Source organism: Cetorhinus maximus, chromosome 11 (genome assembly GCF_964194155.1).
Source record: "Cetorhinus maximus chromosome 11, sCetMax3.hap1.1, whole genome shotgun sequence".
Classification (NCBI taxonomy): domain Eukaryota; kingdom Metazoa; phylum Chordata; class Chondrichthyes; order Lamniformes; family Cetorhinidae; genus Cetorhinus; species Cetorhinus maximus.
The window spans coordinates 119,536,687-119,554,892 of record NC_135889.1 but is presented as its reverse complement, the minus strand read 5'-3'; the positions used below and the strand labels follow the sequence as shown (position 1 = coordinate 119,554,892).

The 18,206-nt window shown below is 40.7% G+C and overlaps 1 protein-coding gene across 4 annotated transcripts in view; it reads right to left on the bottom strand.

Moving 5' to 3' along the window:
* Positions 1–18,206, bottom strand: part of ttll4 (tubulin tyrosine ligase-like family, member 4) — a 77,695-nt gene that overhangs the window by 37,164 nt on the left and 22,325 nt on the right. For all 4 annotated transcript variants that reach the window (XM_078552651.1, XM_078552652.1, XM_078552654.1 and 1 more), the window contains exons 4-9: positions 14,353–14,455; positions 13,319–13,446; positions 8,365–8,475; positions 6,105–6,181; positions 4,052–4,246; positions 996–1,078 (exon numbers count right to left, since the gene is read on the bottom strand). In XM_078552651.1, the coding sequence (XP_078408777.1) occupies positions 996–1,078; positions 4,052–4,246; positions 6,105–6,181; positions 8,365–8,475; positions 13,319–13,446; positions 14,353–14,455 (697 nt within the window). The remainder of the gene's footprint in view (positions 1–995; positions 1,079–4,051; positions 4,247–6,104; positions 6,182–8,364; positions 8,476–13,318; positions 13,447–14,352; positions 14,456–18,206) is intronic.

The window sequence follows — 18,206 nt, the reverse complement described above, 5'->3', positions numbered from 1 at the left end:
CACAGATCCCAGCCTCTCATCATTATTCACAGTTCATTTTTCGAACTTAAAACTATGGTGGACTTCACCCTTCCACACAATGCATTCCATAGTTTTTCCCACTGTTTTTATCCCGTTACAACTTAATGTGCCTATCTACTGTAATCTTGAAATGTGGATATACAACATTTTAATCTTTCATCCAAGCTATATGGTGAAGATCTGAGGCCCCTGTACAGATCTGTGGGGAAAACTACTTGTCACATCCCACCAGAGATCATTCCCTTTATTCCTACTCTCTATCTCAAAGCTAATTTCCAAGATTACCTCCAATTCCAGGCATTCATTTTTGCTGAAAATCTCTAGTGAAACCATATTAATTGCCTTCTGAAAGTCCATCTGAACAACTTCCATAGACAATCCCCCCATCAACCATGTTAATGGGCTCCTCAAAAAATTTAACCAGAACAGTAAGATGTGACCTACCCCTCACAAATCCATGCCATCCTTTCTGATCAGCTCACATAACCATCCTAATGATCATCACTCTTCTCCTCTTGACCGATTCCAGTAACTTCCTCACAACTGATGTTAAACTGACAACCCTACAATTACCCTTCTCTTTTCTTAAATAATTTGCAGTTTTCAAATCCAAAGCGATATCTAAATCGAAAGAGCTGTGCAGCTTGAGGGCTTTGCTGTTATTTCCATCCAGCCTCCTTTGATTTTCCTTCTCCCTGCATCATCTACTTTAACATATACTTTCCTGGGTCTTCACTACAACAAACTTCTTTACCTCCCTCAATTTTCCCTTATTCCTACAATTTAAAAGCATTTAAAACCAGAGTCTGGTGTTCATAATCTAGTCTGACAGCATGTATATAACACACACACCACTTGTGCAAAGGGATATGTACATAAATATGAATTGACATGTATACACACCTACATGTTTTGTATATTTATCTTTTAAAATATACAAAACACGCACATTATATACAGAAATAAATTCGTACTTCTGAACTAGCAGAGGTCGTTTCTTGGGGATTTGATTCCATTTGTGAATGACTTGAATGCCAATTCCTCTGGCAGATGCAGGCTATATAAAAAAGACAACAGAAGCGGTGAGAAAATCAGTATGCCAATAGATAGTTTTTAAAATATTTTTCTCATAATGTAAGTGTCAGCACCATAGATCAAAACAGCAATGATTTTATTTCTCCGATGTGATTATTATCTTAATGCAACTGTTTATACAGTGGCTCAAGATACTGGCCTGATCACAAGTTTGCAAGTCCTCTTGATCACATTAAACGAAAATATCACACAGCAAAATCCAAAAGCCATAATTGCACTGCCAAACCTGAAACTACACTATTGACTGGGGTACCCCCAAGGCTCTGTTCTGATCCCCTATTGCTCCTCATAGATACATATTTATACGCAAGGTGATAAACAGCTGGAGGAGGGTGACAGAAAACTGGTCAGTTAGGTACTATAGGGGAAGGGGTAGGACTCACTTCATCCCAACTTATCTGGTAAATGTACTCATGGCTGTAATATACTGTACCAATTTTACCTTTTCCTGGTCCCTTCATTTAATGCAGTTTCCAAAAAGGTTCATTTGAAACAGGCTTTAACCAATAACTAAGTTGAACTGGTGGTAGACTGCACTGTGCTATGCTGCAGAAGCAAGGGATCTGCAACACAGCTACATTCAGTATTGCCTACAGCTCCTCTCCACCAGTGCAAGACAAAAAATGACTTTTAAAAAAATTATTTCATGGGATGTGTGTGTCACTGACACGGCCAGAATTTGTTGCTGATCCCTAACTGCCCTCGAGAACTGACCTTTATTCTGGCAGAGGTAGATCTAAAGAGAGGGAAGGGAACAAGCTAAGGAATGATTTTAATAACTTCTATTTGTGACAAATTATAATAATAATGCAGTTTTTGTCTGCCCACACTGTTATGATTGGTCAGTGGGTTGGTTTGGCGGCTGGTACACTGGTGTCTGGAGCACATGAAGCATGTGCGGCTCCCAACAGTTGGTGCAGCACTGTCCCCATGCAACGATGGGGTGTGTGTATGGAGCAGTGTGGATTCTCTCCGACAGTTATGAAGGTTGGTTGTTTTTTTAAAGCTGGGGCGGACATCAGCACGGATTCATACTTTCTTCTCACCTCCCTCGGCTGGTGAGAAGGTATAGTAACTGGGAGATGAGTATGATTGAATGTGACCATGAATCACCTCAGCAACACCACCCAGACTGGTCAGCAGTCAGGGTTGCAGCAGAACTGACCAAGGAAGGTAGCCCCTGCCCACTGCTGCATAAAGGAGTGAAGCCAAGATCCTGTTCCATTCTGTGAATCAACGCTGCCGAGTTTAGTTTTGATCCTATTGAATTTTAATTATGTAAATTTTCAAAATGTCAGCTGAGGAACTGCTGATTTGGGGGTGGTGGGGAGAGAAACATCAAGGTCAATGTGGGAATGTGGTGGGATGGGGTGGCATGGGAAAAATGGAATGGCATAGGGATGGTATGGATGGGGATAGCATGGGAGGGGGGCACGTGAGGAATGGGAGAGGGGGGTTGGCATCAGAAGGATGGAATGGCCTGGGATGGCCTTATGTAGCTTTTTCCAGAGTGAAGTTTTGATTCACAGTCTTTGGTGAAAGAATAACTTGAAATCCTCCATTTAAAGTAGTACTGTTGCAACATATTTGACTGCAAATCTTTTGCTGGTCTCTGGCAGTTATGAAGACTGCTGTCCAACAAAAGGCCTTGATGCACAACCTATCAGCCCTCAGACTATGCTTCAAGAGTTTGAAAATTCACAGGTCAAGTTTAACTATCAGTCCCCTGTCAGCCATGGCAGTGCTCTCAGCCCCACAAACTTGACTTGGGAGGTAAGTTTCACTTCAGAGACTTGTGCACAAAATCCAGGCTGACAGTCCAGTGCAGTACTGAGTGTGCGCTGCACTATTGGAGGTGCTGTCTTTCAGATGAGATATTAAACCAAGGCACTGTTTGCCATCTCAAGTTGAATGTAAAAGATCCCAAGAGGGGCAGGGGTGAATTTTCCTTAGCATCCAGACCAACACTAATCTTTCAAACAATACCACTAAAACAGATTATCTACTTATTGTACGTTGTTGTTTGTGGGAACTTGGTGCACATAAATTAGCTGCCACATCTCCTACATTACAACAGTGCTAACACTAAGGCAGCCTGCTTGATTAGCAAGCCATCCACCTCCTTCAGTATTCACTCCCTCCACCACTGGTGCACAGTGGCAGCAGTATGTACCATCTATAAGATACATTGCAGCAATTCATCAAGGCTCATTCAAAAGCACCTTCCAAACCTGTGAGCTCTACCACCTTGGAGGATGAGAGCAGCAGATGCATGGGAACACCAACACCCTCAAGTTCTCCTCCTAGTCACACAGAGTCTTGACTTGGAACTATATCGCCGTTCCTTCCTGTTGTAGGGACTAAAACCAGAAACTCCTTCCTGACAGAACTGCGGGTATACCTAAACCAGATGGACTGCAGCATTTCAAGGGGGCAGCTCACCACCAGCAGCTTCTCAAGAGCAATTAGGGATGGGCAATAAATGTTGGCTTTACCAGAAATGCTCTCACACCATGAAAGAACAATCTTCAAAAACTATATAACTTGGACATCAAGGTCATGAAAGGCACAGTATAAGCACAAGACTTTCTTTTTATCATCTTTAGTGTAATTAGAAATTGGAAAACTTAAGTTAAATTTCACCAATTAAACTACCCGAACCACACCACAGAGGAGGCTCTTCAGCCCATCATCTCTCTGCCAGATCTTTGCAACGGCTATCCAACTGGTTTCACCTCCCCACGGCTTCCCCGCAGCCATAATGTTATCCCTTTTCGATTATATACCCAATTCCTTTTTAAAAGCTAATACTGAATCTGTTTCAATCAAGCTTTCAGGCAGTGCATTTCAGATTATAACAACTTGCTGCATAAGAAAATAAAAAAGTCTCCCCACTGGTCCCTTTTCCAATTATCTTAACTAAGCTTTAACTTACCGGTTTGATGATCCATTTCTGCCTGTTGGAGCTATCCCCCCACGCATTCTTCAGCAGTTTGATGTCATGAGGGAGAATGTAGGACTGCGGGAAAAAGTTGAACTCCCTTTTCCCAAATCGCACCTGCATTCTTAATAAGTTACGCCACAAACGGTCCTTGCGCCCAATTTGAAATGATCCCGGAAAATGATTCAGCTAGGAAGGAAAATATAGATGGTTTATTTTCTCTCCCCCCCTCCCAAGAATGCACCATCATTTTATGATGTTTACCAGATTTGAGCGGAGTAATACAAAATAAAAACCAATTCCACAATGCAATATGTAAAATTTCAGGTTAAAATTACAAAGAAAGTGAGATTTTTCAGTTGCAAAATGAACAAGTTGCACTTGCATAGCACCTATAATGCACATAATTGTCCAGAAACACTCCAGAGGCATAATAGAATAATAAAACTAGCATTGAGCCAAGAGAAGGTGTTAAGAGGGATGACTAAAAACTTGGTCAAAGAGGCAAGTTTTAAGGAGGGTTGTAAGAAGGGAGAGGTGAAGAGCGATAGGGGTGTAGGGAGATAATTTCAGAGCTACAGGCCCAGACAGCTAAAAGCATCGCCGGTAAGGGTGGGTTCAAAGGGAGTAGTGGATGCTCAAGAGGCCACAAGGTCTTAAGAAACAGGAGTAGGCCATTTGGCCTCTCGAATCTGCTCACACCATTCAATAAGATCATGGTTGATCTGATCATAACATCAACTCCACTTTCCTCGACTCCCCTGTAGCTCAAAAATCTATCTTGGTATTGAACATATTCAATAGCCAAGCCTCCAAAGCTCTCTGGGGGAGAGAATTCCAAAGACTAATGATCCTCAGAAGAAATTCCTCATCTTTTGAAACTGTGCCCCCTAGTTCTAGGTTTCCCCCACAAAGGGAAACATCCTGTTCAGTATCTACCCTGTCAAGACCCTCAGAATCTTATATGTTTCAATAAGATCATCTCTCATTCTTCTAAACACCAATGAGTCTAGGAACAACTTGCATAAACTTTCCTCATAAGACAAACCCTTCATCCCAGGAATCAGCTTAATGAACCTTGTTTGAACTGCTTCCAATGCACGTATATCCCCCCCCTTAGGCTTCCTTAGTTTTATACTCCATCACCCTTGCAATAAAGGCCAACATTCCATTTGTCTTCCTAATTACTTGGTGTACTTGCATGCTAATGCTTTGCGATTTATGTACAAAGACACCGGGAATCCTCTGTACCAGTGTTTTGTGATCTCTTTCCATTTAAGTAATACTTTGCTTTCATATTCTTCCTACCAAAAATGGATAACTTCACATTTTCCCACATTATACTCCATCTACCAAATTTTTGCCCACTCATTTAACCTACCTATATCTCTTTGCAGACTGTGTCCTCCTCACAACTTGCTTTCCCACCTATCTTTGTATCAAGAGCAAATTCCAACATCCAAGTCATTAATATAGACTGCAAATTGTTCAGGTCCCAACACTGATCCCTGTGGCTCCCCGTTAGCTACAGTTTGCTCACCTGAAAACAATCCATTTATTGTGACTCTCTATGTACTGTTAGTTAGCACTAGTACACCCAACATCAGAGTTGGAGGAGCACAGAGTTCTCAGATCTGTGCAGGGCTAGAGTCATGGGCGAACAGCACACATTTTATCATATGAAAGATGATATACAAAGGCAAGTTGATGCTAAAACTGAACCAGGCCACTCAGTCTTTGGCTCAAGAGACTCCATTTTAGGGCAGGAGTATAGCAGGCATGGACAGTGGGGGAAAAATTCATAAATTACAAGTAAAATATGCATACAAGGCAAAGGAACAAAAGTCGAGTTTGGCTCACAAGTCTGACGGCACATACATCCGCTTTTGTCTTGTTTTAGGAGCTCGAAGTAGGAAGGATAATTGCAATAACAAATAGATTTTCATCATGGTTTCGCTCATGTCAAATATTTCAACAAATATGGAAAAAGCACACAGAAGGAAGGGAGGGAGGATACGGTAAAGCTTTTGAAATTCCAACTGCTTACCTTCTGATATTCCCGGAGGGTCTTGAATAGCGGTGATTTCATGTGATGCCCCCAGCACCCCAGCCAATCATAACATTCTGAAATGTATAACACGTGAATTTTCCACTTTTAAGCCAAGTATCTCTCTCCTCTGATTTCTTATGTAGGGACAGACTGCTATCTAGCATCTCATCCCAGTGGCCATTTGTCATGTTTGAACCTACAGTAAACTACAGGGCAGTTAGCTTAACACCTGTCATAGGGAAAATACTAGAATCTATTAAGGGGGTTATAATGGTGCACTTTGAAAATCTCAATGCAATCAGGCAGAGTCAACGTAGCTTTATGAAAGGGAAATCATGTTTGACTAATTTATTGAAGTTATTTGAGGAAGCAGCAAGTAACAAGGATTGAGGGGAACTTGTGGATGTGCTGTACTTAGGTTTCCAGAAGGCATTTGACAAGATGCTACATCAAAGCTTACAACATAAAATGAGAGGTCACAGTGTAGGGGATAACATATTAGCATGGGCAGAGGATTGGTTAGCTGACAGGAAACAGACAGCAGTGATATATTGGTCATTTTCAGGTTAGCAAGATGTGATGAGTGGAGGTGCCACAGGCATCAGTGCAGGGGCCTCAACTATTTACAATTTATATCAATGACTTGGATGAAGGAACCAAATGTATGGCTGCTAAATTTTCTGACGATACAAAGGTAGGTAGGTAAGTTGTGAAGCGGATATAGGGAGTCTGCAAAGGGATATAGGTAGGTTAAATAAGTGGGCAAAAATTTGGCAAATGGAGGATAATATAGGAAGATGTGAACTTGTTCACTTTGGCAGGAAGAATAGAAAAGCAGCATATTTTTTCAATGGAGAGAGCTTGCAGGACTCTGAGGTACAGAGGGATCTAGTTATCATGGTACATGAATCTCAAAAAGTTAGTATGCAGGTACAGCAAGTGAAGAGGAAGCAAATGGAAGGCTGACATTTATTTCAAGGGGAACGGAATATAAAAGTAGGGATGTTTTGTTATAGTTGTACAGGGCATTGATAAGAACACATCTGGAGCACTGTGTACAGCTCTGGTCTCTTTATTTAAGATATAAATGCATTAAAAGCAGTTTAGAGAAGATTCACTCTATTGATACCTGGGATGGAGGTGGTTATCTTATGAGGAAAGATTAGACAACTGGGCCTGTGTTCATTGGAGTTTAGAAGAATTGAGAGACAATCTTATTGAAACATATAAAAGATCCTGCATGGACTTGACAAGGTGGATGCTGAAAGGATGTTTCCCCTTGTGGGAGAAACTACAACTAGGGGACAGTTTAAAAATAAGGGGTCACCCATTTAATACTGAAATGAAGAGATATTTTTCCTCTCAGAGGGTCAGGAGTCTTTGGAACTATCTCTTCCCCAGAGAGTGATGGAGGCAGGGTCACTGAGTATTTTTAAGGCAGAGGTAGACAGATTCTTGACTAACAAGGGAGTCAAAGGTTATTGGGGGTAGACTGGAATGTGGAGTTGGGGCCACAATCAGATCAGCCATGATTTTATCGAATGGCGGAACAGGCTCGAGGGGCCAAATGGCCTACTTCTGCTCTTAATTCGTATGTCTATATGTACACAGTGAGTGCTGGTAACGGCAGTGGAGCATCACAGGCAAGTCTGGTACAATTTGCATTCTATGACCACACTATTCTGCTTGGTCGGAGGCACTGTATACCAAGTTATCCCCTTTCTAGTTCAGAGCGGCAAGAGCAACCGTTATCTCAGTTATGATCAGCTAACTGGGACATTCCTAGTCTGTACAGTGCAGCAACACTGTTGGGCATTAACCACTAAGCCTTCAGAAGTTCAAGGTCAGTTAATGCTCAATTGTACATTCAGGTTCTTCAATTCCGTTTAGAATTGCTAGGTCATTGGTTTATGGTGACTGAGTAGGTCAAATTGTATTTTTACCACATGGGATTACATCCCACTGAGTGGTTTCTTACCATGAAAATGCAGTGCATTTCCCTAAAATGTCAATGGCTTAATTACTGATTAAACCAAATTCCATGTTTATTAGATTTGGTACTATTAACTGCCTGCTGTTCTTGGAATTTTAACTATTACCTTGGGATATCACAATCCAAGATTCTTCTTAGTTTTTTTTCCATGAAATCCTCAAACCAGTGGCACTGAACATATGCAATTATCAAAGTTAAAATAAGTGTAATCAATGGGTTTAGATTAATTTGTCAATGCTAACAAATTCAAGATTAATGACTTACTTTTAGTGATTTTGAAATGGGATCTGGCAATGACATTCTTCACAACTATTGGCGTCACATTGGACATTTTCCATTTCATCTGTCTTCGTTGGTCCCATGGTAACAGTTCAACTGTGGAGTATTAAAAGTCGGTCATTCAGTAAAACAAACAAGAGTTTACACTGATTCTGTTCTAAAAGATGTAATGCTATAACAATGGATCATTTTACAGGCCATAAACTTAAGACTTCCAGTGGCAAAGAAAACCTGGCTGTTTAAGACAATGTATAGCTGTGCTATACAGATCAGCAAAGATCTGAAGTTTGATCCCCATTTTGTGCTGAGTAAGTGTTATGTACACATGGCTTCAGTATCACTTGGTTAAGGAGGGTTCCACTCCTGATTGCCTGCACTCCTAACAAGGATTGCTGGAAAGCAGAGTAGGAGTCCATTCAGCTCCTTGAGTCTGTCCAACCACTCAATTAGATCATGGCTTATCTGTTCCTCAGCCCCATTTACTGTCCTTGTTCTGTTTCCTTAAAATCATTCAGTTTAGTCATTATCTGCCCAAGGGGGGATTCCATGTTAATTTCTCTATGTTTTCACAGTCTTGCACTTGCCTCTTCAGTTGTTTGTAGAAGCCTTCCATTGTCAATTTCAAGTTGTCTAACATAATCATTCTCTTTCTCCCTCTTGGTTCTACATCCCTCTAATCTTCCTTTAATCACCTCCTTCATTCCTTATAATATAGTCAATCCAGCCATCTTGCCATTTCCTGATGATATTAATCAATGATCTTTCCTCCTCCACCGCCCTGAGAACTTCTTCATTGTTCTGGCGTTCTCTCCAACTGACCCGCTCCTTCCTTCTCCAGAACCACATTTCACAACTTTCTAATCTTTGCATGTCCATGTTTCAGCCCCATTCGACAAAACACTCCAAATCTGCAGTTCAGCATTCTGGCAAGTTGAATAACCAGGACAGTAGAGAGGGCTTTAAACTAGATAGTGGGGGTGAGGAGAGATGTGATAAGCTAAAGAGAAAGAAGGCAAGAAAGCAGGATAGCAATAAGGGAAACATGGCTATCAGAGTATGGCAGGAAGAGACAGAGTGCACCAGCAATTAAGGCTAGAGATTGTGAAAAATAATAAGACAGAATTAAATACATTCTATCTGAATGCACGCAGCATCCGCAACAAAGTAGATAAATTGTCGGCACAAGTAGAAGTAAACAGATATGACCTAACTGCCATTACACAGACGTAGCTGCAGGGTGACCAAGGTTAGGAACTGAAAGTTCAAGGGTATTCGACAGGAAGGAAAAACGGAAAAGGAGGTGGCGTTGCACTGTTAATAAAGGATGGGATCAGTATATTAGTGAGAGAGGATCTTAGATCGAAAGGTCAAGATGTAGAATCAGTTTGGGTGTAACTAACAAGGGGCAAGGGGCAGTAAACTTTGGCAGGGGTTGTTTACAGGTTACCAAATAGTATGGTAGCGTAGGGCATGGTATAAATCAGGAAATTAGGTGCAAGTAACAAGGGTAACAACAATAATCATGGGGGACTTGAGTCTACATACAGGCTGAGTAAATCTAATTAATGCTAATGCTGAGGACGACAAACTCCTGGAATATACTTATGATAGTTTTCTAGAACAGTATGTTGAGGAACCAACCAGAGAACAGGCTATTTTAGATCTAGCATTATGCAATGAAAAAGGGTTAATAAATAATCTCGCTATAAAGGAGCCTTTATGGAAGAGTGACCATAATGAGAGAGAATATTACATGAAGTTTAAAAGTGTAGTTCAATTCGAAACCAGGGTCTTTAATCTAAACAAAGGAAACTACGAAGGTATGAGGGGCAAGCTGCCGGAGGTAGATTGAGGAACTGCATTAAAAGGTAGGTCGGTAGACAAGCAATGGCTAGCAGTTAAAGAATTAATACATGGGTTGCAACAAATTTTCATTCCTTTAAGACACAAACAGCCAGCAAGAAAAGCGATCCAACCATGACTAACAAGAGAAAGAAAGATCCTATTAGTTCAAAGGAAGAGGCATATAAAGCTGCCAAAAAAGTAGTAAACCTGAGGATTGGGAGCATTTTAAAATTAAAATGAAGAGAGCGGGAAAACAGGATATGAAAGTAAACTTGCAACGAGCATAAAAACGGACTGTAAAAGCTTCTATAGGTATGTAAAAAGGAAAAGGTTAGTAAAGACAAATGTGGGTCCGTTACAGGCAGAGAATGGAGAATTCATAATGGGTAATAAGGAAATAGTAGAGAAACTAAACAAATACTTTGTGTCTGTCTTCAAAGAAAGATACAAAAAAAAACACCCTGAAATATTGGGGTACCAAGGGACTAGTGAGATTGAGAACTTGAAAGAAATTAGTATTAGCAAAGTAGCAGTGCTGGAGAAATTAATGGGGCTGAAACAAGGGGAATTTCTTCAGTCAGAGAGTGGTGAATATTTGTAATTTTGTACCCGAGGGCTGTGGAAGTTCAATCATTGAGTATATTCAAAGCAGAGTGCGTTAGATTTCTAGATACCATTGACATCAAGAGATATGGGGATAGATTTGAGGTAAAAGGTCAGCCATGATCTAGTTGAATGACGGAGCAGGCTCAAGGGGCTAAATGGTTGACTCCTGCTCCCATATTCCTAATACACAGTCTTTATTTAAGGTCCCTACTTATTCCAATGCTGAGCAATTCTTTATGATTGGAGAATGCATTCTTTGCCATTGCTACTCTAGCTCTGATTTCTTTATGGCAATAATCATCTTCTGACAAGATGCTTCCAGGGTACTTAAATTGTGATACCTATTCCAGCTGCTGACCATTTATCTTGACCTCTACTTCCCAAGATGATTTCTTCCAATCATAATAACTTTCATTTTTTCACATTAATTTGCCTAACAAAATCAGCCATTTATATTTCAAGTGGCCCAGCATTCACAGTGCTTTTGTGGAGAGTGTCAAAATATCTACTCCCCTTGAGGGAGGACAGCACAGTGCGTGGCCATTGCCTCAGTCAAACAGCCTGTTGAAAATCATTGACCAAGCCAACATCTAAAGAATGGCCACCTACGAGTTACCACATGACATTTACTACAAATGAGACAGGCTCCCTCAGGAGAGGGAGTGGAAGGGAGTAGGCTGGCAGAAAAAGACATGGCTTTAACGCTCACCCAGTCACTGCTACAAACTGAATATTAAGAGTTCCTGCTCTCGTATATTTACTGCATGCATTTACAGTCCTCCTCCTCCATTGCTTAGCACTGAATTCTTTAAACTTTATTGTTGCCAAGTAAAAAAATTCTTTTTTTACAGGGCCCACAAGCTGGGCAGTTGTGTGGTGACATAATTGGTACATATACTGCTTGGATTTGTATGGAATCAAATATACAAACCAGAAAAAAGAACAGCCCATCAATGCTGTTCGATCATGCAAATTCGTACACAACTCTCCATGATCAAATGCTAATACCTGGAAGATGCAACTGACCTCAGGGATTCCTGTTCCTATCTAGTCATCCCACTGGAAAGTGCATGTTGGGATGTCAGATGGGTGGCTGTGATGTACACTCCATGATTGAACGACATGCTGACTCTAGCATCAAGGACAGTTACCGAGAAGTAGTAGCAGACAACTGCATATCCTAGCATGAGGCAGTTGCTTTAGAAAAAGGAGACTGGGGGAGGAAAAAATGAGTGCATCGATGACAGCTGCTGGGTTTGGCGATAACATTAAGCTCAAACAGCCAACTCATACTTGCTATCTAGGATCACACAGCGTAATAGTTGCAGTCATGTCATAATTCTTGAGTATCAATCGACTTCTATCTGCTAAAAATCAGCTGGTAGCATTCGTTAGTAGGGCAATACTTTTTCAGTCTAGTTATTTTAGATGTATATTTCAAACACTTAATTGTGTGCACACCTAACTGCAGGACAATGAATTATATTTATCAGCCGATTTCATTCTGGAAACCAAAACCAAGCAAATTCCATCCTTTCCTGCGAAGCCGTTCCTGTCTGTGTCTTGCCATCTCTTTTTTCTTCTCCCCTGGCCACCACCCATGTCCCCTCCCAAATCTATTCACGCCTTTGGTAAGTTCTCTTCACCACCCTCAAACTAGGAAGCCGTCCCTCTCTTTTGCCCAAAAAACACGGTTTCTCTCCTTCTCGGTCCTCAAATATGGAGTCTACTTCTTTCACACTATAATAAAATTAGTTGAATCGATGTGTGCCTATTATTAAAAATTGGAAAGGTTAAAAGTTGAGTGCCAGGGCCAGCCTTCAAATTTTCTGTTTCTTCCCAGGCCTGGATTGTTTGTGGTGGTTGTGTAATGGTTATGTTCCAGACCAGAAATCTAGAAGAATATGAATTTTGAAATAATGCAGAAATTTGAAAAAAATGCATTAAATGTGACCATGAATTGCTGCGAAGGCCGTTACTAACATGATTTTATTGGATGAAACTTGATGTCCTTACCTGGTCTGACCCAAGTGCCACACAACTCCTTCCTGCACCTCCCCACCACCCCCCACAAAAGAAATAGCACTGTGGGACACCTCTACCACAGGAGCTGCAACAGAGCAGACCACCACCACCTAGTCAAAAACAACTAGGGGTGGGTAAAAAAAATGTCATGAATCAAAATGAAATTAAAAACAAAACCCTTACAGAGCAGCTTCAGGATGAATTCACGAGGCAGCGATTACTTCTGTGCCCCAAAGTGTGGTTCCAGGTCTCAGTGGCAAAAAGAGGAAGGAAAGGTCATGCAGAAAGATAGAGGAAGGAGACTTATTGGGAAAACAAAAGATAAAGTATGAGACTCAAACAGTAACAGGAAAAAAGATGCAAATTTTATTTTTGTTTTTCAACATTGCCACAGCATAATCAATTTATATAATATTTACTAAAACAATTAAAAATACAAGTAAATTTAGGCTTTCTTCCTTACTTTTCTCATTTGAAGTCCCAAAGTAAATCGTCAGAGGCATATCATGAAACAGGCTTTTTATCAATGCTGGCTTGACAATTTGAATTTTACATTCAGGTCCTTGCGGGTAGCAAGAAGCAAAAACATTCCTAAGAAACAGAAGGAGGACAGAGAATAATTAGTTGTCTATCAGGATACGATGATAAATTCTAAATACCATCATAAGAAATAATGCTGACTTAGAGAATTAAAAGAAATGCAAAGATTTTTCAAAACATTAACATGGAAAATACAGAACTTAAAACACTTAGAGGTGGAGTAGCTGTAAGCTAGCTCACACAACTCAGATGGGAGGAGAAGACAGATCATAACTTTCCTCTTTACTGTAACATACTTAACCAGGCAAGAATGAATTTTAAAAACACCTTTAAAATGAAAATGCTAACTGCAAGGAGGAGGTAAGTAGAGATTTACATTGTCAGTAACTTTTGGATTGTGGAATGAATAGGAGAACATTCATTTCTAAAAACTGGAGATGGGGAAGATTTTTTGCTCTAAAGATCATATGGTAAATCATTAGGGAATCATCATTTGAAAGGACATGGAAACCAAAAAAGATGTAGGTAAGACTGTGCACATGTAGGCTGTAGTACACCTATTTCAGTGAAAAACTCATTCTTCTTTATAATCAGGATTTTAATCCCAAAAGTAACCAACATCTAATCAACTGCACAAGTCTCCAACTGCAATTTAAGAAATGTTTCTGACCCTAATAAAAAATCTTATCAACTATGTCCCATGTTAAAAGAAAAGCTTCTTCCTACATCTGACATTATACCTATATGCATCTTGAACATAAATGATAAACTGTTTTTGCTCATTGAGATTAGTATATTTAAAAACAGTAACACTTCTTAAAGTACAGGATGTGGAAAGAGGGGGAGAGAATAAACTAAATTCATGAGAGAAGACTAAGAAGAGAAGACAAGGAAAATAGAGCAAACATCTCAGTAAGGTCTTCAGTCAAATGGGATAACAAGTTTTGGCAAACTTACTTGGCATCAGCAGATTCAGGTAGTTCATTAAAGGTCACCTTAGATAAACCATTTGCTGATTCAGTAGAAAAGGAATCTGAGATGGTGGAACACTCTGAATCTTCTGAAAAGAACCAACAACTAGTATTTATATAGCTTCTTAAATGTTGTAAAATCAACGCTAACAGTTATGAGCATAGCCCTCAGTCGCATCTCAGAGGGCGCAATTCTTAAAAGGGAAAAAATATATTGAACTGAATCACACATTACCCTAAATAAAGCAAAAGGGAGATATCAGTAAGAAAGACTGTTCTTTCAGTAGGATGTTTCCCTGCCTGGGGAGCCCAGAACTAGGAGTTAGCCATTTAGGATGGAGATATGGAGAAATTCCTTCACAACAGAGGGTTGTGAAGCTTTGGAATTCTCTGCCCAGCCAGCTGTGGATGCCAAGTCATTAGTAAGATAGTGGTTGATAGATATTTTGGGAATTAAGGGCTATGGGCATTGTGTGAGAAGGCAGAGTTGAGATAGAAGGTCAGCCATGTTATGGCACAGCGGATGGTAAATACCAAGTTGCTCAAATCCCAGAGGGAAACTTGAAACAACTGCCACAACTGTTTTGTAATTTGTATTTTTATTCCAAGATGTTTACTTATTTATCACGTTTACTTATTTAGCATTTCAAACCTAGTTTCTCTTCTGATACATCAAAGCCTTCAGACCAGCTGTCTTTAATTCAATTAAGTCCCACACACAAACTAACCAGATCCCACTATTCCTACTTTACAATAAATCCCAATAACATTATGAAAATTATTATATTTACATGACAGCCATGTCTTTTGAATAGCATAGTAGGCTTGAAGGGCCAAATAGCCAACTCCTGCTCCTATTTATGTTCCTGTATTCAGACCATTAAAGCGTCATTGACTAAAGTATGTCAACTAAATAATTTTGATTTTAAGCTTCATAAAATGTTTAGTTTTAAAGTTTAGAGGTAGAAAGAAAAAAAAACATTTCTAGAAATAACACTAGTGGCTAGTGTATAAGTTGAGACCCATGAGAAAATGGAACATATGAACATCTGAATTGTCATTTGAGCCCCAGTTTATTATTTCTCACCCTTTCCTAAGGCCTCCTGAGCTTTGCGAAGTGAAATACAGTAACTTAAAGATTTTTTTCTCCAAAAAAGCTATGAGTCTAGAATGAAATTGCGGAAAGCAATAAACAAATTTTGGCTTGTGTTTTCCCATGACTAAGATTAAAATCTGGGAACAAAAGCTGACACTAAAAGAGGGACTAAACGTTTCTTTTCAATAAAATGAGACTAAAGCTGAAACAAGAGACAAGATTTAAAACAAAATCACAAAAACTGCTTATAAGCTTGCACCCAGCTTTTCCATCATTAGCACTTTTCATAAGGCATTTTATGTCAAAATGTTCAAACGTGTGCCAATGTCTACAGAGAAGTATCATGCAGTGCTGTATACGAAATAAGGTAAATGAGCTTGTGGCGCAGATTGAAATTGGCAGGTATGACGTGGTGGGCATCACGGAGACATGGCTGCAAGGGGGTCAGGACTGGGAGCTAAATATCCAAGGATATACATCCTATCGAAAAGATAGGCAGGTTGGCAGAGGGGGTCAGTTGCTTTGTTAGTAAGAAATGAAATTAAATCGATAGCAAGAAATGACGTAGGGTCAGATGATGTAGAATCTGTGTGGGTAGAGTTGAGGAACCGCAAAGGTAAAAAAACCATAATGGGAGTTATGTACAGGCCTCCGAACAGTAGTCAGGATGTGGGGCACAAGATACACCAGGAGATAGAAAAGGCGTGTAAGAAAGGCAAGGTTACAGTGATCATGGGGGATTTCAATATGCAGGTAGACTGGGAAAATCAGGTTGGTAGTGGATCCCAAGAAAAGGAATTTGTGGAATGTCTACGAGATGGCTTTTTGGAGCAGCTTGTGGAGGAGCCCACGAGGGAACAGGCAACTCTAGATTTAGTGATGTGTAATGAGGCAGCTTAAGGTGAAGAAATCCTTAGGAGGAAGTGACCATAATATGATAGAATTTACCCTGCAATTTGAGAGGAAAAAGCTGGAATCAGATGTAACGGTATTACAGTTGAATAAAGGCAACTACAGAGGCATGAGGGAGGAGGTGGCCAGAATTGACAGGGAGATGAGCCTAGCAGGAAAGACAGTGGAACAGCAATGGCAGGAGTTTCTGGGAGTAATTTGGGAGACACAGCAAAAATTCATCCCGATGAAGAAGAAGCATACTAAAGGGAGGATGAGGCAACCATGGCTGACAAGGGAAGTCAGGGACAGAATAAAAGCTAAAGAGAAAGCATACAATGTGGCGAAGAGCAGTGGGAAACCAGGGGATTGGGAAGCCTACAAAGACCAACAGAGGACAACTAAAGAGGGAGATTAAATATGAGGGTAAACTAGCCAGTAATATAAAAGAAGATTGCAAGAGTTTTTTTTAGATATATAAAGGGTAAGAGAGAGGCAAGAGTGGACATTGGGCCGCTGGAAAATGACGTTGGCGAAGTAGTAGTGGGGAACAAAGAAATGGCGGAGGAACTGAATAGGTACTTTGCGTCAGTCTTCACTGTGGAAGACACGAGTAACATCCCCAAAGTTCAAGAGAGTTGGGGGGCAGAGGTGAGTATGGTGGCCATTACCAAGGAGAAGGTGCTAGGAAAACTGAAAGGTCTGAAGGTGGATAAATCACCTGGACCAGACGGATTACACCCCAGAGTTCTGAAGGAGATAGCTGAAGAGATAGTGGAGGCGTTAGTGGTGATCTTTCAGGAATCACTGGAGTCAGGGAGGGTCCCAGAGGACTGGAAAATCGCTAATGTAAACCCCCTGTTTAAGAAGGGAGTGAGGCAAAAGACGGAAAATTACAGGCCGATTAGCCTGAGGTCGTTGGTAAGATTTTAGAGTCCATTATTAAGAATGAGATTTCAGAATATTTGGAAGTGCATGGTAAAATCAGCATGGTTTCATCAAGGGGAGGTCATGCCTGACAAATCTGTTAGAATTCTTTGAGGAGGTAACGAGTAGGTTAGACAAAGGAGAGCCAATGGATGTTACCTACTTGGACTTCCAGAAGGCCTTTGACAAGGTGCCACACAGGAGGCTCATCGGTAAGATAAGAGCCCATGGTGTTAGAGGCAAGGTACTAGCATGGATAGAAGATTGACTGTCTGGTAGGAGACAGAGAGTGGGGATAAGGGGGTCCTTCTCAGGATGGCGGCCGGTGACTAGTGGAGTTCCGCAGGGGTCAGTATTGGGACCACAACTTTTCACTTTATACATTAATGATGTAGACGAAGGAACTGAGGGCATCCTGTCTAAGTTTGCAGATGATACAAAGTTAGGTGGAGGGACAGGTAGTATTGAGGAGGCAGGGAGGCTGCAGAAGGATTTGGGCAGGTTAGGAGAATGGGCAAAGAAGTGGCAGATGGAATACAACGTGGGGAAGTGTGAGGTCATGCACTTTGGTAGGAAGAATAGAGGCACAGATTATTTTCTAAATGGGGAGAGAATTCAGAAATCTGGAGTGCAAAGGGAGTTGGGAGTCCTAGTCCAGGATTCTCTTAAGGCTAACTTGCAGGTTGAGTCGGTAGTTAGGAAGGCAAATGCAATGTTGGCATTTATTTCGAGAGGACTAGAATATAAAAGCAGGGATGTGCTGCTGATGCTTTATAAGGCTCTGGTCAGACCACATTTATAATATTGTGAGCAATTTTGGGCCCCGTATCTCAGGAAGGATGTGCTGGCCCTGGAGAGGGTCCAGAGGAGGTTCACGAGAACGATCCCAGGAATGAAAGGCTTAACATATGAGGAACGTTTGAGGA